At 34.5% G+C, this 27,286-nt stretch overlaps 1 protein-coding gene across 1 annotated transcript in view; it reads right to left on the bottom strand.

The window, feature by feature from the left end:
- EYS (eyes shut homolog) overlaps window positions 1–27,286 on the bottom strand; it is a 1,188,193-nt gene that overhangs the window by 579,327 nt on the left and 581,580 nt on the right. The window contains 6 exon segments of the mRNA XM_036415133.1: window positions 22,474–23,662; window positions 23,664–23,872; window positions 23,875–24,099; window positions 24,102–24,200; window positions 24,981–25,110; window positions 25,112–25,174. Of these exon segments, the coding sequence (XP_036271026.1) occupies window positions 22,474–23,662; window positions 23,664–23,872; window positions 23,875–24,099; window positions 24,102–24,200; window positions 24,981–25,110; window positions 25,112–25,174 (1,915 nt within the window).

Genomic DNA, 27,286 nt, shown 5'->3' with positions numbered 1-27,286 from the left:
CAAGATTAGAAAAAGTCTTGGAGATTGGCTGCACAACAATGTGTACTTAACGCTACTGAACAGAACACTGAAAAATTGTCAGGATGTAAATTCTATATTATGTCTACTTCACCACAATTAAAAATAATGCACATCCCGGTTTAGTAGGTCTGAGATGAAGCCCAAGCAATGTTGATGCTGCTGGTCCCTCAAGATCCTTGCAACAGCATAGATATCTTTCTCAAAGACGACCTCTGAGGAGCCACTGCTGTTCGATTGGAAATGAAATGTGAGATAAAATAGACTGAAAGTCCTTACTCTCTACGACCCTGCTTTTCCAATTGATGTGAATATCCCCATTCACACCCGTAGGACAAGTGACACAAAGGGCCCGTTGCTTCCGATGCCTTTCCATTCCACAATCTACTAATGCCTTTGGCCTTGTGGCATCTTCAGCTTACTTCAATTTCTAAGATAATCACGTCCTGAAATATCTTCTGTGATGATGCATGCGGAAAAGTACCCTCCCACTCTCCTGACAGCTGAGAAGAGAAAAACAGTTTTCCAAGCTGCTGCTACAAATCAAAGATCCTGTCTTTTTAGCTTCCCTGACAAGTTGAGTGATTTTCCAAAGTTTGAGAAAACGTTAAATAATATTTTCCAGATAAGAAGCTGCTGCTGGCTGCCTGCAAATGAAGAGAGCAACCTGAAATTCTATGTATGTGTGTGTGTGTGTGGGGGGGGGGTGCTACTGGAGTCTCAGTCCCAAGTCCCAGACTCTGCCTTCTGCCCTCCTCTGCCTGCCTCTGCTCAAGCACCTTGCCAACTTGTCCAGACTGAGCAGGTCGTGTGGGTCTCCCCTCCACAGCAGCTCCCCACATTTTCTCTGGAGGAAACCACGCTACTTGTTCAGAGAAGTGATACAAAGTCATTACTTATATATAATCTGTTCTGCTTCTTAACCCCAATGTCATCATATATAATAGAAATGGGTGCCGAAGTCCATCTTCAAGTTGCTCTAATTCCATATTGAAGTGGCCTGAATGACAGTTCTGTACTGCATGGCAATGAGCTCTGCCAACAGCTTCTGTCTTGGGACATGTGAATGTGACACAAAGAGAATTAACAAGGAGGCAGAGAAACACAAGATGTCTGCTGCTAAGAAAATGACTCCCAGAGTCACACTGACCCTGACACCGAGGAAAAGTTGTTGAGCTTTTTATTTTTTTCTTACTATCCTGTAAGTCTTTTCAATATATCCCCATGAACTAGAATAAGCCTGAGCTAATCTGGATTTCCCAAAACCTGAAATGCTAACACCCAATTATTTTTAACCAGCCCTTAAACAAGTATGACAGATTCTGGCCCAACAAGGCTACAGTCTTTACTCCATAGGTGACTGGCTAGGACATTGGCTGTCGAGTCTGGCCTTTTATCAAGAAATCTTCACAGTGTTTATGGTCCCTTTAGTCAAGGGTATCTCTACTTTGTATTTAGATATACTTTATTCTTCAGAAGCATTTTTTTTAACAATCAAAAAGATAATTTTTGAGAATTTCTAAACTTACTTTTCATCTCTCTACTTATTTAATTAGAGGAAAGAGTGGTTATTCACCTTGATGATCTGTTCCCCACTACTACTGTGTTGTTAACTTATATCTCTGCGTTGGTAATTAGGAATTTCTCCCTCTCCGTTGTTCCCTTTCAGAAGCCTCGAACATACTGAGGTTTCTAGTCTTTCTTCTCATACTAATACCATATATTTTCCTTCTGCTTCTATATTTGTACTCGTTTCAACTCTGCTACCCCACTGATATTGCAGAAGAGTCCAGTTATTTTCCTGTATCTGCTATTTAATACCATGTATGTGGCTTATATCCTATTGAGTCATAATACCTACATTTGTAAATGGGAATTAAAACACACACTTTCTAGTTCATGCAGATTTATGAGAAAGGAAGATGGTAATGCACATGAATGTGTTTGTAATTGTAAAGTTTTGACAGGTTTTATATGTTACCCAGAGTACTATCTTACTTTCATTTTATACAGTCAGAAATTACTAAATGATGAACTTCTCTCAGAGATGAAGATCGTTGCATTTAAAAATGCAATCTTTCATTTATATTTACTCAGGCACACACCATTTTAAAGTGTCATCACTATTCTACATGTATGAAATATATTCTCTTGAATCTGTCCTCATAATTTGTGAAAATGCAAAGATAAGTAGAAAGCAGAAAGCTTTGAATATTAGTTGTCAAAAATAATGACTCAGTCCACCTCTGAATTTTGATGAGCAAATCAACACGTTCTGTTTTCATCAAGAAGAAAAAATAGCTGTCTCAAATACTTTTATTTTTCATTTATATGATCAAATTAGTATTGCTGTCACCATGACCTTTACAACTTAGTCTTAAAATAATCTATGTAAACATCACCTACCAAAACGTACCCCGCAGCTGTGTTGCATACCAATTTAGTTTTTGTACACATTTAGAAATACTGCTGTTACCAATGTTTATATTGTTCTGCTTCCCTTAGGGAGGAAAACTTCTCAACAATCTTGTGTTATTAACTAAGACATCGACATTAGCATTTACCTGATTATAAAGCATCTGGGTAGAAGAGAAATATATTCTAATGAGGATTTTGGACATCTAAGGTTTACTGCTGAATACTCATCTTAACTTGATTTGGACTGTAAGTATTGTCAGAGTAGCTTTCTGAGCCTTGTTCCCTGTGCCATCCCAAATTATTGAGATTACAGCAGTGCCCAATTTTACTTTTAAGATGAATGAGAGAGTGCAATTGTAAAAGAATATATAGTAAAGGACAGAAGAATAATTGAGCACTTTTCAAGAACCACAGCCATTTAATGAACAGAATAGAAGAAGATCCTTCTGAAAGGAGAGGCGGTGCCTCTTCTAAAAATCTACAGGATCATAGTGGGCACAAAGCACTTTCATTAAGAAAGCAATTTCATCACCATATTTTAGAAAAGGTTTTGAAGCACAATTTCTGTTTCATTTTTTTAATCTTCCTACCAAAAATAATATATGTATTTACAATTATATACCACAGCAAATAACTGCTTTAGGTATAAGAACCTTTCTATCCTAAGAAATTGATGTGTTAGTTCAAAAGAGATGCTGTAATAGCTCTTTAATTGAGCCATATAATTTCCATGGTTGGGTACAATTTGGCTTTCAACAGTCCCGTCCTTTAAAGTCCACCACCTGACGTATCACCACAAAGAACACTCAAGTAATTGTTTTTTTTGTTGTTTTTTTTACTAAATTGCCATTAATTTATAGCTTTAAGTTTTTAAAAGAGAATAAGTTGCTATAATATATAGAACCTTTTAAGGTTCACCTTCTCCTTGAATGTTCAATATCATCTAAGTCTTGACAAATATTCAGGTGAGCAAAGAATAAACAAAATAATTTCTACAATTAATTATCACCACAAAGAATATTCATGTAATTTATTGTTTCTTTTGAATTGTTATTAATTTACAGGTTTAAATTTCAAAGGAGAATAAGTTGCTACCATATACAGAGCCTTTAAAGTTTGACCTTCTCCTTGAATATACAGTATCAACTTAATCTTGACATAGATTCAAATGAGCAAAGAATCAACAAAATAATTCTATAATTATTAAAATAGGCCTTTAATAACTATTAAAATATAGACCAACCATTTCATTATTTCTTTTTAGAAAGAACTGACTAAATCATAGTCACTTAAAGAAGCTGGCTTTTTCCTGGATTTGTGATGCTTTAAAAAAAAATCTTATTGGACAATTTATCTGGATGTATAATTTTCCACATAATTTAAAAATGAAATAACATTTTTGGCATTATAAATTTTGGATTCTATTTATTTGAAACTTTTCTATATTTGAAAATAGCTTGAAGAATCTATGACAAATGTACGCTAGTAAAATTAATAGGGTTAACAAAACATAGATAAATAAACACTAAATAACTTTATAAAGCACTATTTGCAAACAGATATTTATAAGTACAAGGACTTTGGAAATTTAAAGTCCAGCTCTTCCACATACTAATTATTGAGCTTTGAGGTTCCAAACTAAAATAATTTTTCAGTTTCCTCTTCTATAAAACAGGAATAACAACCACCATATTACTTGCGAATATTATCCCACTTACATTCATTTGAAAACCAAAGTATAAAGAAGCTAAGTGACGCATGGTATCACAAAACCAAAAGCAAGTTGAGGACTCAGACTTCATATGATACTTTCCTCAGCAGCAGATAGTCACTTGTATAAATTCAGATTTTTTCATCTTATTCATGACTGTACTATGCTGTATGTATAAGATGTGAATGGCAATTGCCATATAGAAGAATCATTATCACTGATATCAATGTGTATAAGACCATCGAAATGGAGCCTTGACGCTGTGATAAGGTTGGTCTTATACACTTTCCATCCTGCCTATTTCTCCATGAACTTTACAGCTTCTAAGCCAGGCCTACACCTTTTCTCTCTTCCCACCAAGGCAACCAGACCATATGCCTTCCTTAATCTGAAATGAACCGATCTTTATTAACATAACCAGCATCCCTCCTTTGTGTATCAGACTCAGTCAATCCTTATTAATTTAACCAGCACCCTTCATTTACATAAAAGAGGACCAGATTTAAGACAGAGTTTGTAACTTGAATCTTGATAAAGCCTGCCTATTTTTGTTCCCCAGGAGCGCACTCTGCTTGCTATTTTACATAAACGTTGCCTCTAGGTTGCAACCTTTGCCTTCAAATAAGTGTTCTTTATTTCTCTTTTAGCTTAAGCCCTTCCTTGGTTTACAAAAACATAGATCCTTAGGAATGATCTCTAGAGGAGTGTTTGAAATACTGTGCTGAAATAACTTCCATTCAGCAATATGTTAAGTTGTTATAGATCATTTGCCTGTTCATTTAACATGCAGGGAATGGCCATTTGACACTCTGAAACTAAAACACAGCTTTCCGCTTGATTTGAGACCTTTTCTTTTTTAATCTGTAAACTAACAGAAAATATGCGATATGGAACAAGTAGATAGAAACTGATGTAATATGATGCCTACCTGAACGTTCACTATATTCCTCATGACCTAAGTAGAAAAACACAAGGTGCATCAAAGAGAATTCTGTTTGTAGTTTTGGTGGAGATAGAGAAGGAGCTGAGGGTGAACCAAAGAAAGCCCAGATATTAGTAACTGCAGGAAGCCACCCACCACACTTAGACTAGAGAGGGAAAGGGAAATAATGCTGGAACCTAACATAGCCCCCATCCCTGAATGAAAGCTGGAGTCCACAGAGGAGATGCAGCCACTCCCAGAAGGGCTGCTAAGGCACCGAGTAAGAAAACAAAGATCTTCCTCCTGCCAGCTTCCAGTCTCCACACAGAGTCTCTAATGGGCTGACCTCAGCGAGGATTCAGATAAAGTGGGATCTGGACACACAATCCACAGATGCCAGGCTTCTTCATTTACGATTGTTGATGCATAACTGGTTGCATGTTTAATTTCAGAAACTTTAGGCCACTTTCCCCACTCCCTTTATCAACATAAAGATTTACTTCCTCCGAGAAAGTATAGACCACTTATAAGCTACAACTACAGAGAAGGAGCAGCTCACTATTATGTATCGGAAATATGCATACCACACCCTAACACACACACACACACACACACACACACACACACACACACACACACACACACGGCCCTCATGCACTCAAACCACAAAACCTGACTTCGCTCTGCCTCCTAACATCACAAGCAGAATAATCTCAATGGAAGCAGCACAAACTGATATATCAGTGGAAGATGGGAATAGTACCCCTGTAATTATGTTTAAGACAACATAACCAATTTATAGGAGAAATAAATCTATGTCATGTTTCTCAACTTATTATTGATTTTCAAAGGTGTCACATTTCATATTCTGTCAGTTTTAATAATACACAGCCCCTTATTACACCCCCAGGATGGAGGTTGAGTGTGATGTGGCTATGCAAAGACAATGATAAATATAGGAGGACACCTGTGACAGTCTCACTATATCAATTATACACATTTGTCTACTTCTGGATAAACTCCTCCTGACCACTGACAAATCTATATTCCCTTCTCTCCTGGTTTCATGGTGAAAGACATAGAAAGTAACACTCCTCAAAATATACCCGATCCTTGTTATTGTAAATTTACAAACATGATACATGCAAGTATAAGCGCATTTTAATGTTGCCTCATTTTCTACTAAAAATGGCCAATACTGGTCAAGCCCGAAATTTAGAAATTCAAATGTGTAGCACAAAAGAGTTTCCATGGCAGTCAGCTTTTCTTTCTATTCACAGGCAATTAAAAACATGTTTTAAATGCAGAACAGAGGCACACAATTTGTAAATACAGAGATGCAGTAGCTTCTGTATAACTCTAGATTTAATCTGAAATTAGCTGATTATAAAATAAAAGGTTGGAGAGTACCTGATTCTAGGGGGTTTAGAAGCTGTTGCTTCACATCTGATCACTTTGTTTACTTCTGAATACCCGGGTATCAGATAATTCCAGGAAAAAAAAATATCTGGAAATGTAAAGCATTAACAAGAAGTCAACCATCTACATACTTATTATTAATACAATAGATTATTTTAGCTTTCATTTCATTGTTTTTAATTTCATTAATTTGATACCTTACATCAAATTCATTTCCACATTTATAGTATTATAAACCTTACACTTTTCTACTTAAAGCACACAATATAATGCAGTGAGTTCTACCCACTTCAAGCACAGGGATCATCTTTAACAATTCACATGCTTGTAGCACATTGTTTAATAACTGAGATTTATTATTGAAAAGGTTTCTATAACAATTTTAGGAATGAAAATCAAGAATGTTTGTGATATTTCTTTGACCCATAAGCAGTCACAGAGCAAATGTGCATACACTTCTAGCAATCACTATAGCAACAACCAAGTAATTGCTCTTAAATAGCAAAGGGTGCCTTTGTGGAAATCAATACAAGTATCTGCAGTTAATTTTATGTCAAGAAAGCATCAATGGGCCTTTGGTTCTTTAATTGGAGGATCTTTTAAGAAAAGAATGGCATCTCTGTTAATTATTCATTCAAAATTTCATAAAAATATACACACATAAAGAAAATGTATTGTCCAACTGCCGAGGAATTATTAACAACCCAGTATCATTTCTATTTCCTAATCCGTTTTTCCCATACATGTACTGTCTGTAGAAATAAGCGATGTTGTGTCACTTGTTTTCATTGCTTTCCTATAATTATATTACACACATTTATTATGAAAACGAATTCACATTTTTTAAGTATATTTTCTGTGATAAGATTGTGAAATGGCATACAAAGGGAGCCATACACTGCATTTTTCCCTTCCTGAAAGATTTTGTACTTTCAGTTCAATTAGCATATTTTGAAAGGTGCTTTGTGCTTTCATGCATCAGGCCCCTTGAAAATTTCACCTTTCCCATTGCTATATTCCCTGGGCATTCCTTGTTTTTATCTTCACCAAATGAAACACCAACGAACTTATGAATTTAAATTATAACGCCGTCTGCATTTTCTGCTATACAATAGAAATAGCTCTACATATTAAAATATAGAGTAAATGCTGATAGTGTATACATTTCTTTCTTTTTCAATTTGAGAGAAAAATGGTATGTTTCTTTCTTTGTAGGTTGGAGAAATGAGGCAGTGAAATCTAGAAGAATAGGCATAACTATATGTAGCTTACACTGAAATAGATGGAGGACAATCATGAATTAATCCATCTTTTAGATGACATTAAGCAGTTTTCTTCTTAAACTCTGAATAATCACCCAGACTTTGTACGTACAGATACACATTCATTTATTTTTGGTCACAAAATCAGAAGAGATAGGACTCTACCCACTAGGACCCATCCAATGTGCAGTGCCTGGCATAGCCTGAAAGCTCATCCGAAGTACAGAAATATGGAACCCCTGACTCAGAACCTGCCTTTTAAAAATTTATCTTTATTGTTGGAAGTATTCCAGATGTCTCCTTTTTTTTTCCCCAATAGACCCTCGCCACCCTATAGCTGTCTCCCTTCCAGGCCTTTACCACACTACTGTGTGTCCATGGACTGTGCATATCCTATCCAATAAAGAGGGAATATGCTAATTTACCCTCATGCCAATAAAGATGGCAGCATCCACAGCCAATAAGGAGGGAATGTGTACAGGACTACTAGTTTTATATATTGAGAATGGGTTGTCACTAATTTACCAGTTTTATCATTTAATATATAGTAAACAAAAAGCTTTGAAGACATTCTATGTTTGAAGCATTGTACACCATATTGCAGAAGCAAATATATGTCTACATACAATATATGGGAGGTAAAGAAAGCTAGAATTAGCTGGGCACAAAGAGAGTCACACAGAGAAGAGAGTCACAAAGAGAGCTCCGGAGAGCTGTAAGGTTGTCCTCAAGTTTTCAGATGAGTGCTAATCATCATAATTATGTGTGGCAAGTAAGAGGTTGGGAACAAGCAACCAGAAAACAGCAGTTGAAGAAAGCCTGATTGAGGTTGTAAAACAGACCTCTCAGAAAATGCGTGTAGAGGGTAGGAAGATGTTACTTCTCCCATGCCTGAGAAAGACTAACAAAGGTAGTTCAACTGAAGGAGGATGAACCTGTGAAAGAGAACAAGAAGTAGCATTCAGAGAGGGGGACACATTAGTGAACAAAGCAACAAGATCTTCCCCTTGTCAAAGTCAAATAATTTTTAACAGAGCTTCTAATATTTTTAAGTGTCTATAGCAGTTGAACACTGTGAATAAAAACAAGAACCTCTCCTGACATCAGCACAGAAATTGTCCATTGACATCGGAATGGAAAGATGATTTTATCACGATATAATCAATTCAATGCAGATACTGTTTGACACTGATTTCCATTCACTCTGTGGGGACACGTGGGGGAATAAAGACAAGAGAAGGAATGCTGAATAAATTATGTAAATATTATAGAAGATTATATATAGCGATAGATAGACCTAAAAAATATGATCCTCATTGGGGCCCAAAGGCCAGGAACACTAAGATGGCTCCTAGGAGAAATGTAGTTTTGACAGAGCCTTTTGAAACAAAAATGAAACTTCAGCAGGATTTGGGAATGAGAGCCATTTTAAATTCAGAAGGCAGCTTTGGTAAAGCCTCCAGTATGAAGCCAGGGAAAATAACTCCAGCTTGAGAGAAAAAGCCTTTCTTCTGGGAATATACAGACAACTATTACTTGATATTCTTTAAGAGAAAGTGAAAGTTTTTGGGGAAATGTACAGAGAAATCTACAAAGTAGATGGATCAGAAATAGCAATGGATGGGAAAAATCAATGTTTAAAGATGATAAAGCAAAGCAAAAGGAACGGCATAAATAATAGGCATGCCATTATATATGAAGTTCCCTTCTTTCATAAATTGTTATTTATATACTCTTTTAAATTACATCCCATTTCTGTAAAAACTCACTTAGTTTTGCATATTTTATTATAGGAAAAAGTGATTTAAAAGTGCCATCCATCACCCTAGCGCCAGAGAAATCATTTAAATGGTCACACAATGTTTATTAATTTATATCATAGTATTTCTAATTATTTAGAAGATTATTTGTCTAAAATGCATTATGTACATGAATAAGATAGACTTCGTATTTGGATCATATATTTTTAACCACATTTAGTATTTGTACAGAAAGCAATAAACTTTAGGAGATAATTTAGCACTATGCTTGAAACTGGTATCAAAGACAAAGTGTAAGAACACTTATGGATTAAAAATGATGTGACTAGCTTTGAGTTATATACTTGAGGTTAAAGAAATAAATAAAAAGTTTGCTTCATTGTTCAAAAATATTACAAACTACATATTACAAAAGAGTTCCAGCTGACTTGATATCAATTATTTTAAACTGAAAATAAAGATCATGTACAGACTATTTTCAGTTTAAATGCACACAGTCATGTGGCATTCCTTGGGTCTCTAGCTCAATATACCCAGTTGCTATAGAAACCATTTCTAAGGAAACAGGAGAAAGAAGTATGAGTATTTCTATTGCTGGCTGTGTGCCTGAAAGAAATGAATAGTAAACAATTAGTAATACTTCTCTTGCATATAGGTGCTTACCAATTAAATGAACTGAAGAATATATACTACCAGTTTCATACTCATTGTGTGTGTGTGTGTGTGTATATGTATGTATGTATATATATATATATATATATATATATATATATATGAATAAAATCATTTTTAATGTTACATTTCATTTACTCACACACACACTAACAATGAATGGCTAACCATACAAGCAGATGCACTGTTAAAAAAAAAAAAAAAAGAACGTCTGATTTTCATTTGTCACCTTTCCAAAATTAAGTCAGTTGAAATCTCCAATTGTAATGTAACTATCTTGTAACAGGGAAAAATCATAGAAACTTATAATCAGAGAAGATCTAACTCAGTTCTTCACTTTGTCAGAAGAAACTGAGGTTAGTGACTTGCACATGAGAAATGACGGGCATATTCTGAAACTAATTTAAGAAGATCCAGGATTAGAATTCAAGTTCCCAAACCCAAATCCTATTTCTTCCAGCACAAAGTTTACCTTAAACATGTGTTTTTAGAAACAAGAAAACAAATTAACTTTACACCGAATAATTTACCCCTGTGCTCAATATAAGGCTGGCTTTATAATAATCAGGCTCAATTTGCCCTACTCTGGAAATTGCTACTGAGTCAGTCACTGACATTGGTCTCTCAATTTTATTTTTTTCCTAATCACTCTTTAAAAAAAAAAAAATACGTGTATGCTTATCTCAGTCTGAGCACTGAGAACCCACTTTTGCCAGCACTCATTTACCCAGATGAGAGCAAGTAAAGTGGGATACTGTCCATGGTTTATCAACCTGTTGCGGTCTTCAACCAGGTTTCTGTCTGTCCCTCTGGGCTGTGACATAACAGTACCCTGGATTCTCCTGTGTTGTAGGCACAGTACAAAAAAGACCCTTTCAATGACCATCATCCTTGATCAATCTTCTCCCTTTGCGTGTGAGTGAATTCTCTGTGAATATGACATCATTCTGGTCATTACATTATTATGATAAAAGGAGATTATGTGAATAGACCCAATATAATCAAAAGAGCCCTTTAAAAGCAGAGGTCCCTACCCTCCATCCTCCTTCAGCAAACGAGGAAGTCAAAGAGAGTCAAAGAGTGAGAAAATATAGACAGCAGGGCTGTTCTCCCTTGCTGAGATGCAGGGGTTTATGGGCAAAGACCCTGTGAATGATCTCTCTAGGAGTCAAAAGCTGTACCCAGCTGAGTAAAGAGGCACCTAAAACAGGTTTCCATTATAAATAAATTCATAGTGTACTAGTATGTTAATTTCCATGTAGTTGCCTTAAATTAATCATGACCAGGTCTAAAGAAAGTATGATATTTATATAGATTAGCAGGATCAAATATATTTCTTTTATCTCTTTTCCCATTATTTTTAGAATTACATTCCTACATTTTTCTGAACACAACTATATGGAATAAAGGTATTTGAAAAGCATAAAAGTTCCTATTTAACAGTATAAAATATTTTAATAGTTGTCAAATACAATAGATGGCAGAGGTACTAAAAATTTGGTTTAATTTCCCATTTCTGAAGGTAGAGTGGATAGACCAGAACACGCACCTATCTTATGGAAGCCTATTGTTTTATCCCCCTAAGACTCTTCAGTTTCCTTACCTCCACTTATTTCAGACCACGGACAGCATATATTTAAAAAATGCTAAAGAGCTTAAATAAATTTCAAATGCAATTAAAAAAAATCAACATCAAAATATATTTGAGAAAATTTGCTTTGAGTGAAATTAATCATATAGGAAGAGAATTAATTTTAAAGTGAGGAAACTGCTCACCATTACATCTAGATCTGCTTTTCTAGAAAGTCTATAAGTGCTAAGATTAAATTCTTCTAAGAAATTAATGAGAAATATTATTAGATCATGGAATAGCACATTTTTTGTATTAATGGGTAAGCATTTTTTTAAAAATGAATAGAAACAAGTGGAAAGCTTCATTCAGAAATGTATTAAAAAAGATTTAAATGGTTCTCTATGAGAAAGATTTATATAAGAACATGAATGATTTTTTCCATTTTGAGAAAAATACATGTGTTTTTATTAGCAAATCTATTAAAAGTGAGTTATTTTTATCAAAATTAAACATATATAGTAAATTGAGAAGTTTTTACTTGACCACATCCCTAGTCATATATAATTTAAAAACAATTATTCTCTAAAAACTTGTAACATATTAAACTTTAATCTTCTGTATTTTATCTTTAAATCTTTAAAAACACCTCTCAAAAATCTGGGCACATAAAACTTATATTTTAAAAGTTGAGGCATGTTCTGATATTGTTTATATAAAATGAATAAATTAATACTAAAATGAGTTTAATTTCTTACTTGTGATTTAGTCAATTAATATGTAATCTCTCAATAAATTAACTTTTGACATGAACTAGAGACAATGAATTAATTTTGATTTCTATTACAAAAAATAAAGACAACTAAAGCCAAATTAATAATATGTATATAAAATTAAGTCATAGAGATTATAATTTAAGAAAAATCCTTATCATTTATAGTGCTGGGTTTACTAGTGATAGATCCTCCCTTCCCCAACTGATGGACGGAGCGTGACGTAAACTCTACCTGCAGCCCGGACATTCCTGAGCACCTAACCAGACACCTTCTATGGACTGTACATTGAACCACCAATCAGCACCTGCCAAATACCCTAAGCCCCCCTAAGTCCCTATTCCTTAGTGCCTAATCCTGTGCCTTATATGAAACCACCAATCAGTGTGTGCCGAGTACTCTAAGCCCCGTCCCTTCCCTTTCCTCCCCTCAAATGGTGCCTTCACCCCTGCACATGTGCTCTCTTCCTTTGCAAGGCAGGCGGCAGGATCCTTCTCCTCTAATAAACCTTGTAGTCCTGGTTTTCGGCCCTCTGTCTCATCATTCAACCAGTACATATGTTTAAAAACATAACAAATGTTTTGGTGATGAATTATTCATGAGAATAATTTTGAAATAATTTTCTATTTTGCTTCTCTTTTTCATAGAGAGAAGGGAAAGGATTAGTCAAATAATTGTCACTCCAAAAGTAGTACCTGCTTCCTTATTTAATGGCTGGTACTTTTCTAATAAATGCTAGAAAAATGCTTTTTCTAATTTATGCTAGAAATTTATTTTTCCTACATCTTTTTCTTTTGAAAAATTTATTTTGATGCTAATAACATTTATTGTTATTGCTAGGAGTTTATCTTTGGTTGGCATACTTATGTGAAACTATAACTTTCTTTCCATTATCAATGTTTATCTCCGTCTGTTTTGAAATACAGTACTTAAAAAAAAAACCCAAAAAACACACATTTCAATCTCCATGTCAGCTGACTTCAGTTTGTCTGCTTGTCCACTTGTGTGTTTATGTTAGTCAACCAGTCCCCTTTGTCATGACCATAAAACACAGGCACAGTTCCATTCCAGGTAAAGGCATATGCCTGGATTTCGGGCTTAACCCCAGTTGGGGGAGTGCAGGAGGTAGCCATTCAATGACTCTCTCTCATCATTGATGTTACTATCTTCCTCTCCTCCCTTCCTTTCTGAAATTAATAAATTATTCTAAAAAAAGAATGATAGGTATAATTTATCCAGGCCTACTACCTCTGGGTATTCAGTTAAGTACAGTACATGCATTGTCTGGTTTAATCTTCACAAGAGCTGTTTGCAGTGATTATGATTATTATTCCCATTTAAAAATATCTTTTTATTTGTTTCAAAGAGGAAGAGATAGAAACATCAATAATGAGAGGGAATCATTGATAGACTGCGTCCTGAACACCCTCTACTGGGGATTGAAGCAGGCAAGTACACTGAGTAGGAATTGAACCGTGACCTCCTGGTTTATAGGTAGACAATCAATGAGCCACACTGGCCAGGAGATATTTCCCATTTTATAGTGAGAAAGGTAAAATATGCCTAAGATCACACAATTACTAACTAGAATTTGAACTAGATAGTTTGACCATAGAGTCCAAATTCTAAAATCCTATACTGTAGTAGTAAGGACCCTGTAGAAAACAATATGCTAATCTCTATAGGGGAATGATAAAAGAATACAGGTCCTTTACATAACAATTTCAGTTTCTAATTTATTTCTGCGGAATCAAAATTGACATATTCATATTTTATGCTTTTAAATTAAAATAAGTAAAATAAAATTGGAGGTAATTCCTGTAGGGTTAATAAATATAAGAATACTACTTGTTAGTTGGTGAAAAATATGTAATTTTTATAGGTCCTATTGGTTTAAAAGAAGACCTTTTCAAGCATAAACTATAATACTTATATACCTTCAGGTATAAATATTATCTAAAAAAACAAAATGTTACTCTTTATTGCTTTCAGCTGTCAAAATGATGAAAGGCAACTTTATTTTGTATTTCCCATTACACAAAGCTTGTTAGAGTGCTGTAAGAGTGACAGAGGTACTGGTATTGAAAAAAGGGATAGATAAGCCACTAGAGGAAATAAACATGTATCCATAGTCTAAGTAATATGGTAAGCTGCTTATAAAATTTTACCCAGAATAAAAGCATAGATTAAAAATCAAATAGAAAAAAATAGTACATGATTATAATCTTAAGAGTTATGTTTATGGTCTAAAGTTCCCAGATTATATCTAGACTTTTACCCATTTGCAATTATATATTGGATCATAATGTCTTGTTTTCCAGCATTAATCACTCTTCAAAAAGTAAAATATGAGGAGATAGAGAGGAGAGAGGAGATAAAGAGCAGATAAATATAATAGGAATATAGGAATTAATATATATTTTTTTACACTGAAGGATCCTATAATTCAAAGCTGACAGTTTAAGTGTTAGACATTGTCTACTAACAAGTTGTAAATGTAGGATGAGGAGTGAAGCTCACAAGAAGGAAGATTCAGCCTCAAAAGAAATTTAGGGAGCTCAGGGAAGATGGTAAAGACTGTCTTAGAGCATCAGCTCTTGAATCTTCTGGAACTAATGATAAAAATATAGAAGTATTAATATGAATTACTGGAACCTAATAAAGTGTTAGAAAACTTTGCCAAAATATTATATAACCAAGGATTTAGAACCATGTGATGTGCAAGACTATGTGGCTTTATTCAGAAATCAAGTATCAGGGCGCATTAGTCAACAACAAGGGAACAAGTCAAAGGTGGAGTATATATTAAAAAAATCCAGGGCAAGCATCAAGCTTAGATTTCAAGTACTCATAGCTTAAGAACCAGATAGGTGTTAATTGTGGTTGGGGCAGTAGCCAGGAAACTTAGATAGTTTGTAGAGTTAGATTAAAAAAACCAAAAGTCTAAGGAGAGGCTAACATTTAGGTGGCATGGGACTGAAATTATCTATAATAATAAAAGTGTAATTTGCAAATAGACTGAACAGCAAAACAGCAGAATGACTGTCTGGATGACCTTCCTGACAACCTCCTGGAGGAAGCCACTACTGTGAGGGCCACAGCAGCTGGGGCTGCAAAGGCCTACTCTTGCACGAATTTTGTGCATCGGGCCTCTAGTATATTCATATAATCCTAAAAAATAGTAATATGCCTCATTTTTCAGATGATTCACCTTGGCTAATCAGGTACCTTTTCTAAAACCAAAAAAACTAGTAATGGGAATGCTATGATTTGCTCATCTTCCAAGCTTCTGCCATTTACCAAACAATGAAGTTGTAGTACTCAGAATTTTTAAAAATTTGGACATATAGCCTAGGAAATAAGGATTCTGCACAAACTTTGCGTCTTTGGTGGGTCTTTACAGGAAGATGGTGAGACACATAGAAGAATATCATATGACAATGGAAGGCAGAAATTAGAGTGATGAAGCTGCATGCCAAGGAACAGCCAAGACTGACAGCCAGCACAAGGAACTAAGAAAAAGCAAAGAAGAGTTCCGCTGTATAGGCTTCATTGAAACAAGAAGGCCCTACACACTACCTGTTTTCAGACTTTTAGGTTCTAGAGAAATGAGGCAATAAATAGCTGTCATTTTAAGCCACCCAGTTTGTGCTACTTTGTTATGGCAGCCTTAGGAAACAAATACATTTCATCAAAATATACTCATAATTTCAGCCTCTGTATCACAGTTACAAAATTTCAGCATCAATGTTATTAGCATCTATCTTCTTTTTAAATATTTTCTAACCCTAGCATCTTCACTCTCAATAGTCAAATTACATCTTTAGGTCTCTCTACTCCATTTGACTTCCTGTTTTATCAAGCAAATAGCATATAGCCAAACACCACATACATGGAGTATACTAATTATACTGTCACACCATCGGGGCACCAATAGCTTGGATTATTATTGATAAATATTGTGACTAGTAGAGAGTTCTTCCATTTAACACAAAGTCAGAAGTATATTTCTAAGAATAAGTATAGATTAACATATATTTCATTTTGAACATGACTAATTAATTCATGGCAGATGCACACATTTCTGTGTCCCAGGGATATAATCAGGATTGCCATTATAAACTTATCAGACTTTTGCATTGTAACATCTATTATTAGACACAGTTTTATAGCTGATAAAATACCAGATAAATGTACTTATAGCATGTCTGAAAAAAATTGATTTGCATAATTTTCCGTTATTTGTCTTCATAGAGTGGCTTAAGATACTTTTCTCTGCTTAATAAAACAGATTACCAAAAAATAAAAATAATCTAATGTCTCAGCAAATCCTGTTGCTTTGATCTTCACACTATATTCAGAATCTGATCATTTCTCAAGACTTTACTTCCGATACCTGGACTGAGAGCCATGGACATTTCTCACCTGGACTGGGGCGTCTGTGTCCTAACTGGTCTCCCTGCCTGTCTGCCTGCCCCAGTCCCATCCATTAATCAATTCTCAATAATGCAGCCAGAATGACCACCCAGATTATGTCATTTCTCTACCTAAATCCTTGGAATAATAGTGTTCCACTCAGAATACAAGACAAGCCCTTAAAATGGCCTAAGGTTCTCAGAATGTGATTTTATTTGCTCCACCCTATTATCAACTGGACTTTATCCTCTAAAAGTCTCTCTCATTTACCTGCTCCATGACCATGGTTTCCCTGATGTTCTCAGAAAATGTCAAATGCACACCATCTTTAACATGGCATTGGCTATTAACTCTTTATGGGACAGTCTTCTCCCTATATTTACACAACTCTGATCTCCTTCAAGATGGCTTAATCAAAGAGATCAAACATAATACTATTTTTTCTCACCCCTCAACCCAGACCTTGTGACACCTAGCCTCCTCCTCTTCTACTGTTTTTTTCTTTTTTCCATATAGGATATCACATCATATATAATATGTGTACTTATAAATGCATATATAATATAGAGGATAAATATATTATAGAATAGAAAATAAAAACATTATATATTAACAAGAGGCCCGATGCATAAAATTCATGCAAGAGTAGGCCTTCCTTCCCCTGGTTGCTGGCACTGGTTTCTTTCTGGCACCTGGGACCTGGGCTTCCCTCTAGCTGCTGGCAGGCAACTCAGACTCACACTTCCTTCACACTCCCGCTTCATCCAGGTCATCTGAAAGGATGTCTGGTCTAATTACCATATTATGCTTTTATTATTCTAGATTATTATAGATATACATACTTACATATACACTTTCTACATATATTGGAACTATACTATGAATACTTTGTTACATATAACAGGTTATATAGAAAAATAGGTTTACTAAGCTTACTGTTTGTAATCTGTCTCTTTTTACTAGAAAATAAGCTCTAAGAGGGAAAGAAGCACCTATTTTGTTTAGTATCACACACACCACAATTAGAGACCGGAACCTGGTGCATCCTCAATAAAGTGCGTTGCTAACTGAAACATGGTCATTAAGAAAGAACATATGTTATGCTAATCTTAGATGATAACACTGTCAAGCAGTTTGAGTAATATCTTAATTATTGACATAAAATAGCATCTCAAAATATTGTTGACATTTATAAAAGTGACAACTTGTCATATTGAACTATGTGCTGCAAGTATAAGTGGACTTCAGAGGCAACTGAAATATCTTTTTATCAACTTACTACCTACAAATGACTGAGAGTAGCAAAAAAAAAAATGAGAAAAACTATGTTGGTGTATAGACAAGTCATTTCCACATTAACAGAATTAGACATGTGGGCTCTGCTCAGGGGCCAAGAACACAGGCTTAAGGCTTAAATATATCAATTTATAAATTAAAAAATATTAGCTCATATATTTTATGATTATTTAATACTTATTTTTGAAATTTTATCTAGTTAGTTTTTATAGAATTTATTTTGGTGTATGGTAGAGTGTATTAATTCTCAAAATAACAATACATCAATACAATTTAGTAAATACTAAGACATTTTCCTATAATTCAAATCCTTTTTTACTTTATTTTATATTTATCATGTATATCTGGACTTTTTATTCTATTTACTTTTATATGCATCTCCTGTAATAATAACATATTATTTTATTACAAGTTATTTTAATATGTTGCATAAACATAGAAGTTCTTTTATTACCTTATTATGAAATCTATTCACTATTCCCCATTATTCTCTCACGATTTAAAATGACTTGATTAAGTTCTAAATATTATTCCATTTTAACTTGTTTGAAATTGCTTTATACTTTTCAGATATGGTGTTCATGTAGTATTAAGGGCTTAAAAGTCTGAGATCTCAAATAAGGACATCTTAACTCCATTTATATAATTTTATGGCTATGCAATAAACTTTACCTTTCAAACTCTGCTCTGTATAGTTTTAAGCAATAGTTTTTTTGATAATTAATGAAATTTCTCATTAGATTTCCAAAATAGTATGTAAGAAATATGTGCACATGTGCAGATAAGGCATTTTGACTTTATCAGTTTAATGACACTACCTCTTCTGTTTCAACTTTAAGAATGGTATTGAATTTTTTTGTGATCTATTTATATTTTTTTGTGTTTGGAATATATAAATACTAGAAAATATGAAGATAATATATATCCTTATGATAAAAAGAAAAGAAAAAAATATTCTCAGTAAACAATAAATTGTCAATGTCTTTTTACATAATACGGTAAATTTTATCATCAAATGTCTTAATTTGACTCATCTTTTAATTCCTGGATAAAGTAATCCTTTCTTATTTATTAGTATTTTACTAATATTATATTGGATATTTTAATTTAGAATTTTATGAATATGAATGGGATAAATGAAACCCTCTTTTTAATTCTGTGCAGTTTTTGTCATCCATTACTAATTGAGAATATTTGGGGTAGGAAGCCTTGGTTGCTATTATATTCTTCCCAAAAGTTAGTAGAAAAAAAGAGAGTCATATCACTATAAGTGTCTTTTCTTTTTTCTCTTAAACTTCATTTATTTAGTAAGTTAAACCAAACCACAAAGGCTGGTTTGAATTAGATGATGACTGAGAAAGACAACTTTGGTCCAATTAACCAGCACTTCTACAGTTTAAAATTACGCAAAACTTTTAAGAAACATATTGATAGAGGTAACTCCGTGATGCCTCACTTTGGAGTGTCATTTTTTTTTTTTCTTCTCAACAACCTAGTGCATAGTGCAACCTGAGAAATCCACTAGAGCAAGGGAGCCCAGAATTATGAGCTTTCTACCTTTTATATTTTTTTAGTATGGAAGTAACATGTAGGGAGGAAATAATAGTACCCAATGGTCCACTTAAGAAGCCTACAGAGAAACTCTTCCTTTATCAGTTATCCACTTGTTCTATATTTTTCCAGTGTCATGGAACCTGATTAAGATTTTAACACTGTATAGACCATTCTACTGTGGCCTATCCCATCTTTATTTTTACATGAAGAGATTAGACCAGATGTGTTTTTAAAGATTAGTTCCAGCTACTGAATGGGTTTGGTGAATGGGAAACACCAGTAGGAGACCAGGAGACTAGAAGAAAGTAAGATTGGGTGTATATGCCTCATCTTTTCCTGGTTGGTTTGCCTTGGATGGCCTGTGACCTCTTCCTAAAAACCATGGCTTCTATAATCTGGCAGCTTTTCTCCTTAGGTTCTGCAGTTTGATAACTGCTTTTTATTTTGTACCTCTGGGCATTGAGGTAGTAATGACATTCTGCGGTTACTAGGCCCTTCAGAATTACAAAATCTCTCACTGTTTTCCTTAAATTATACCCATATCTTTGTAAATAATTTATTAAACTTTCCCCAAATGTTCAATTAGAGTATGCTAGCTATTCCTTGATTTGGCCTTGGCCAGCACAGTGGGTGAACATATTGGAAAGTGTCAACTTTTGCCTTGTAAATGATTATCATATCTCAAATAATTAGAGAAGCAAGCGAAGCTGGGAGAAGATGGGGAGAACTGGAATAGGTCAAAATCATCATCAAAGAATATTTGCAGTTGGGAGTTAGGGGATGAGAAAAATGGAACGTAACAATTTTGTTCATAAAGGGCAAGCCTAGAATTAATTTCTCTGTAAATAAAGAATTTGTGCCCTGATTATTTCTAAGGGGCTAATTGTATTAGAGTAGAAGGTATACTCGGCTTCATCTACCAAAAACCTTATATGTGACACAAGTGACGTAGAAGGCATTGCTGATGTGTCATACTAGTTATACAAAAATATTTCATTGTTTGAAAGTAGAAGAATACTTATTTAAATTTTTAATTTAACTAATAATGAAAATTTTAGAAATTTTGTAAAGAGAGGTGTGTGGGGAGGACTGCATGAAGTAAAATGAAGAGATTAGCTAACTCAAAGACAGAGACAACAATGTGTGGTGTCAGCCAGAGGAAGGGTAAGGCAAGGGCTGAGTGGAGGTGGGCAAAGAGGGAGAGGGGGCAGGACTGAGGACATTTGTAATAGTGTCAACAATAAATATAAAAATAAAATAAAATGACTGTATAAAATAAAAGTGATGAACATAAAGAAAAATAAAATCATATACTAAGTATACTGAATATAATTTGGTCTTTCATATTACTGAGATGCCAGACATAAAGTACACACCTAAACATTTACATGCATTTCCTCTAAAGCATAGACACACAAAATCAATTTTTCATTGAATGAAAAATAACTGTACTGCTACTATTACACTTGAAATTCTATGAGACCAAACTTCTTTAAATAATGAAAAAAATCTGTTAAATAAATACAATTCATTAAACTTGTTTTGCATGCTTTCCAATTTGATAGTAATTACAAAGTTATGGAAGACTAATGATGTTTAAAGTAAGAATATTTATCTAAGAAAAGTGGCTTTTCATTAATTCAAATTCACACATGGAATATTATCTTGTTTCAATGTTTATGTATTATTTTGTTAAGTAAAAGACATGAACTTAATATTCTGAGTTATATTCATGAAGGCATCACAGCTTTGCAGTAAGAAATTGTTGGGAGCTAGCAGAGTTGAGGCAAGCAACTCAGTCTTAAGGAAATAGAATTAAGTTCCTTCTAGCAGAGGTTGTGTGGTACCCTGAGGGCTTGGCCAGAAGATAAGATTAACCTGGGGTTTAGCATCTCCTGTCTTCCTGCCTCTTTCCCTTCCTGATCCTCCCCCCTAGATAGCCCAGCCTTGGAATGTTGCACCTTGAAATGTCACACTGCCTCTGGCAATTAGTCAATCCTGTGTTGCCATACCAAAGACCCCCCTGCATGGGCGGCCCTGCCCCCCTTTGTCTCTGCTGTATAAATACAGCCATTTCAGAGAATAAAACTGAGGCTTGATCAGAACCTTGTCTTGCCTCCACTCTTTCCGCATTCCTTGTTTGATTCATTCTCTTAGGTGGTTTCTGCGTGCCCCCCGTTGTTGTCCCGCGGGTCGGGACAAGAAATGATAAACCACACCATTAAGGATGGGGAAAACCCAACCAAGTTCCCTTAATTTCTTGATCTTTCCCATTAAAGAAAAAAAAAAGAAAATACCAGTACTGGAGAAAAAGCTAGGAAATATGTTACACTGTGTTCAATCTGAAAAAGAAGCTATTTCAAGAAATGAGAATAATAAAGTTATTCCTAAACTTTGAAAGATCCATTGTAATGAATTGAACTAGTTCAGTTTCTGATTGCTTGCCAGCAGTAGAGCCGTCTCCCACAAACTCGCCTATTGATCCTGTAGCCTTTGTGGCAGTGCATAAAGAATAACCATCTGTGTCAGGTACAACAGCAGGTGCCTTCTGCATTGACTGGCTGCTGCCCTGATTACAAAGAAGTTGTTTAGGGCACCTGGTGACTACAGCAGGCTCTTTTCTTTCCAGTAGAAAAGAAACTCATTTCTAAAAGTTTATTGAATTGGAGCCGAGAAACTCACCAGAAATCATCAGCTGAGGAGGTGCTGGAATGGACTCCAATGAAGACAAAGTAAGAGATGTAGTGATGGGAAGCCACTGGCCTGCGGCCTTAGGTTCTCGATTGTGCACACGAGGCTGAAGTTCCCATGTGGGCCATTCTGAAGAAGTTCTGAACTCTTTTTTAAAATCAGATGTTAACGGCAGTTTATCTGTATAATATGTCCAATGTGGCACAAATACAGACTTGGGGAAAGAGGTCTGTATTGGAAGTGATTGAGTTGGTGGAATGGTGTGCAATGCAGAAGTAGAGGTTGTTTTTGAAATATTAGACATTGAGTCTACAGGCAGTGAAGGGTTGTATTTGAGGTCATTTGAATACACAGTTTCTAGATAACTTTGTAAATTTAGTTTAAAATCTTTATGAATGGTGAGCTGTTCTTGAGATCCTTTACTCTCTTGCATGCCCAATAAATTGTCTTGATTCAGTATCTCAGTGGGACCTGCAGTGATACCATATTGTCCTAGTTTCAATCTTTTAAAAATGTTTCTTGATACTAACAAATCATCAGTAGTCAATTTTGAAGTCAAATCAGGATTCATCAAATCAGAAGAGACAGTTTGTGAAGGGATGGTGGGTAAACAAGTTTTATCCAAACATAAATTAACATCCAAATTACTTTATAGGGTAATGGATTCCTCCAAGGATGAGGATAAAATTATTCCTTTTGTACTCTTTTTAGAAGGAAATAAAGATGACAGTTCTGTGAATGCTGGTGATGGCATTGTTTCAATAGCAGAAGAAAACAAATGCCCAGAAGTGATAGTTTGAGTTCCCATTAGTGCATACCAGCTGGCTAATCTCTCTGAGTTCATCCCGAACGTCTCATAAAAATGGGACTGTTCTATATGCGGAACTTGATCTGAGAATTTATGAGAGGATTTTATTTCAGTCATAGAACATGTTGCACATGTCTGGCTTAATTCACTTAAGGAATCAGCAGTCTGTGATTTGGTGTTTGTGAGTCTCTGGTTGCTAGATGCTTCAGAACTAATCTGATATTCACTGGGAATGGAGGCTTGTGTAGTGAATCCGGGCAGAGTTGATGAGTTTAAGATGGCTACCTGTTTAGATATAATTATCTTAGCAGGAGAAATGGGAGACATTGAGGAGCTCAGCAATCTCCAGTGCTCTCTTCTTGAAATTAAGGTTAACAGCTGAATATTCTTCAGTATCCTCTTGAGCCCCCCTAGAAACAATTGGAGGTGTGCTAGTGGAAGCAGTTGTGAGCGGGAATTGAGGGGAAAGAAATGAGTGCCTGTTTAATTCAGTATAGGCCCCTGGAATGCCACTAATTACTGAACTCACTGTGGCAGCAGATTCGGCAATAGCCCGAACACTGTCAAGTAATACAGACTGCTAGGAGAAATAAAATCTGTCATTAAGGAAGAGATGATAAAGGAGGTCCTCTCTCTTCTATTGAAGAATATGAATCCTGGTGTGACAGCTGAAGTTTGGATAGGCACATGTGAGACAGATGTTGTGCTCTGGATAATTTGTGTTGTGTCATGATCATCAAAATTCAGAAACTGAGGTGAGGATACATGTGTGGAAGAAGTGAGAGTGTGTTTTGTTGAAAGTTGCCTAGCTCTTCCAGTAAATAGCTTTCAAGGGATATGCCAATGCTTAATGCTGACAAACCAGTGGTTGAGAGAACGGCATACTTGAAAATGCTTGTCTCTTTTAAACCTTCAGAGGAGAAAAAGGCAACTTAAAAATAAAAAATAAAAAAATGAATTGAAAATGAACAGCTTTGGCCCTGGGCTGACTCTTCTGCAAATTACACTGCCATCTCACACCCATTATATGTAGATAAATATGGCTCTATAAATCATACGGCATATAAAAGTGTATGAGAAAGTTTAGTGACTACACAAAGTACATAAATGCAAGAACTTCTGTTATTCACACTCCATGAGAGGGCCACACCAACAAATGGTGTCAGGCAGAATAGCCATATTTTAAACTAAGTGACCCCTTTGAATTACAAAACATTAAAATTTACAATTTTTTGTCCTTGATAGGATCAATGACTATTACTATTTGACCTATTGGGTTATGGATATCAGAAAATATAATTTTACTTTCTAAATTGGTAAAATATTCTGTATATTAGATCACATTATATTTTAATTATTTAAAGTATCAGAAACTTATAGAGACAAAAAATAATAGGGTCTACCTTTCTGCCCTTAATATAACCCTTTAAAAATATTTTCTTTAAATAATGAATATCCTCTTAAGGGTTATAATTCTTAAAACAAACTTCAACATTAGCTATTATTAATCAACAACAGCAACAACAACAAAAAACTTCAAACAGGATACATAACCAACAAGAATTCTAAGACAATTTTACGCTCTTGATTTATCACATTATCAGAAAAATTGAAATAGATCAAAAAATAAGTTTCAAGATACAACTTTTTCAGAAACAAACGTCTTTATATCTTACTCTCATCTACTCACCTTGATCAACTGAGTAAGTATTCATTACAGTCCATAGTCTTATAGCCCTTGGATATGGGAAACTGCTAACTAAAGCCTCAGAAATAGGCACTGTATATATCTGAGTAGGAATCTCATCTGTTCTTGGGAGAGGAAGGAAGTAAACAGATAATTCTCCTTATTTCATCACCACTAAGAAGCCCGATGGAGTAGGTCTTCAAATAATAATTGCATTAATTAAAATCAGAGATTATGTTATCCCTAAGTGAGAACTTCTAAAGTTTGTTTTGTGGTTCTTTACACTGTCATTGTCATATTAAATAGCTCAAAGCATAGCCTTATTTTGTTTGAAAATAAAAATCTCTCTAGTAAATTTTACCTATAGTTCAAAATCAATCCAGTCTTTCAAATTTTAGATGTGCTCAATTGAAAGGATAAATTTGTTCTTAATTCCTGTAAGTAAAAGCACTACATTTGTCTTGAGGATATTTTTTCCAAAGAAAAATTTGTACTCTATGGGAGTCAATATAGATATAATGGCTCCATTAAAAATTATAAACTTTTCAGCCCTGGCTGGATAGTTCAGTTGACTGGAGCATGGTTCCATACACCAAAAGGTTGTTTTGATTCCAGGTCAGGGCATGTGCCAGGTTGCAAGCTTAATCCCCAGGAGGATGCGAGCAGGAGGTAGCCCAATCAATTATTTTCTTTTATCATTGATGTTTCTAGCTCTCTCTCCCTCTTCGTTCCTCTTTGAAATTAATAAAAAAATTTTAAAAATTATAAACTTTTCTGTTCTGAATGTCATTTATTTTAAATATAAAAATCAGTATCTACAGTTCATCTACACAATGGAATACTATGCTGCAGTAAAAAAAAGGAATTATTTCTGTTTGCAACAGCATGGATGGAACTGGAAAGCATTTTCATAAGCAAAATAAACCAGTGAGAGAAAGATAAATATCACATGATCTCATTCATTTATGGAATATAATGAACAACATAAAATGATGAACAAAAACAGATCCAGAGACAGAGAAGCATTGATCAGACCATCAAGGGAAGGTAGGGGAGGGTAGCGGTAAGAGGGAGAGATCAACCAAAGGACTTGTATGCATACATATAAGCCTAACCAATGGACAGAGACACCAGGGGTGTGAAGGCATGATTAGGGGGTTTGGGGGTTATGGGTGAATAAGAACGCATGTTTAATACCTTAATCAATAAATAACAATTATATTAAAAATGAACAAGAAAAAAAAAAACACATTTTCTTGTGACATTTGAAGCATATTAATGTATATGGGTTTACAAGCAATGATCCTTATATGTTTTAGTTTGATACAAATAGCTTATTTCAGCCATTTCACTTATGAAATAATTTCTACATAAAGAAATTGATTTTAGCTCATAAGAAAGAGAATTGTGATTTATGCATAAATAAGTGAAAATGATCAGGAGATTTCCTTTAAATCAGTAGTTCTCAACCTTTCGAATGCCAGGACCCATTAATACAGTTCTTCATGTTGTGGTGACCATCAACCATAGAATTATTTTTGTTGCTAATTCATAAGTATAATTTTGCTACTGTTAGTGAATTGTAAATATCTGGGGGGTTTTTCTGATCGTCTTAGGTGACCCTGCTAGGGTTCTGAATTTGTGGGTCATGACCCATAGGTTGAGAACTGCTGCTGTAGAGCCTAAGATCATCAGAAAACACAGATATTTACATTACGATTCATTAACAGTAGCAAAATTATAGTTGTGAAGTAGCAATGAAAATAATTTTATGATTGGGGGTCACCACAACATGAACTATATTTAAAGGGTTGCAGCATTAGAAATGTTGAGAACAACTGCTTTAACTGAAGAGTTAAAATTAGGTATACTATTTGAAGTATTTTAAACTTTAAAAATATACAGTTGAAATATTTTTAAATACAAATACATTCCTGTTTCCTAACTCTAAAGGTATATTCAATAGTTATCTGGCTTCACTGTTCTAGTATTTGTTCAATTTTGTATCTAATTTGCACAAAATGAAAATTTTGCTTTAGATATATCCTTTTTCCTTTTTGTTTCAGTTAAATATTCTGTATTTACTTTCAAATCACTCCTGAAAGTATTTATGAAATTCATAGGATTCTTAATTTTATATAGTTTAAAAATTTAACATGTAGAAAATAGTAAATAAGTGAAGGTAATAGAAGAAACAGAAAAAAAAAGATATATATAATGATTTCAAACTTTAAAGACCAAGAGATTTATCCTTTTCACCATTCCATGGTAAGTAGCAAGCCCGGAAAGATGAGAGATTAATGAAAACA

Source organism: Pipistrellus kuhlii, unplaced genomic scaffold (assembly GCF_014108245.1).
Source record: "Pipistrellus kuhlii isolate mPipKuh1 unplaced genomic scaffold, mPipKuh1.p scaffold_m20_p_5, whole genome shotgun sequence".
Taxonomy (NCBI): domain Eukaryota; kingdom Metazoa; phylum Chordata; class Mammalia; order Chiroptera; family Vespertilionidae; genus Pipistrellus; species Pipistrellus kuhlii.
Note: the sequence above shows the minus strand (reverse complement) of the source record. Positions and strands in the feature narration are given on the sequence as shown.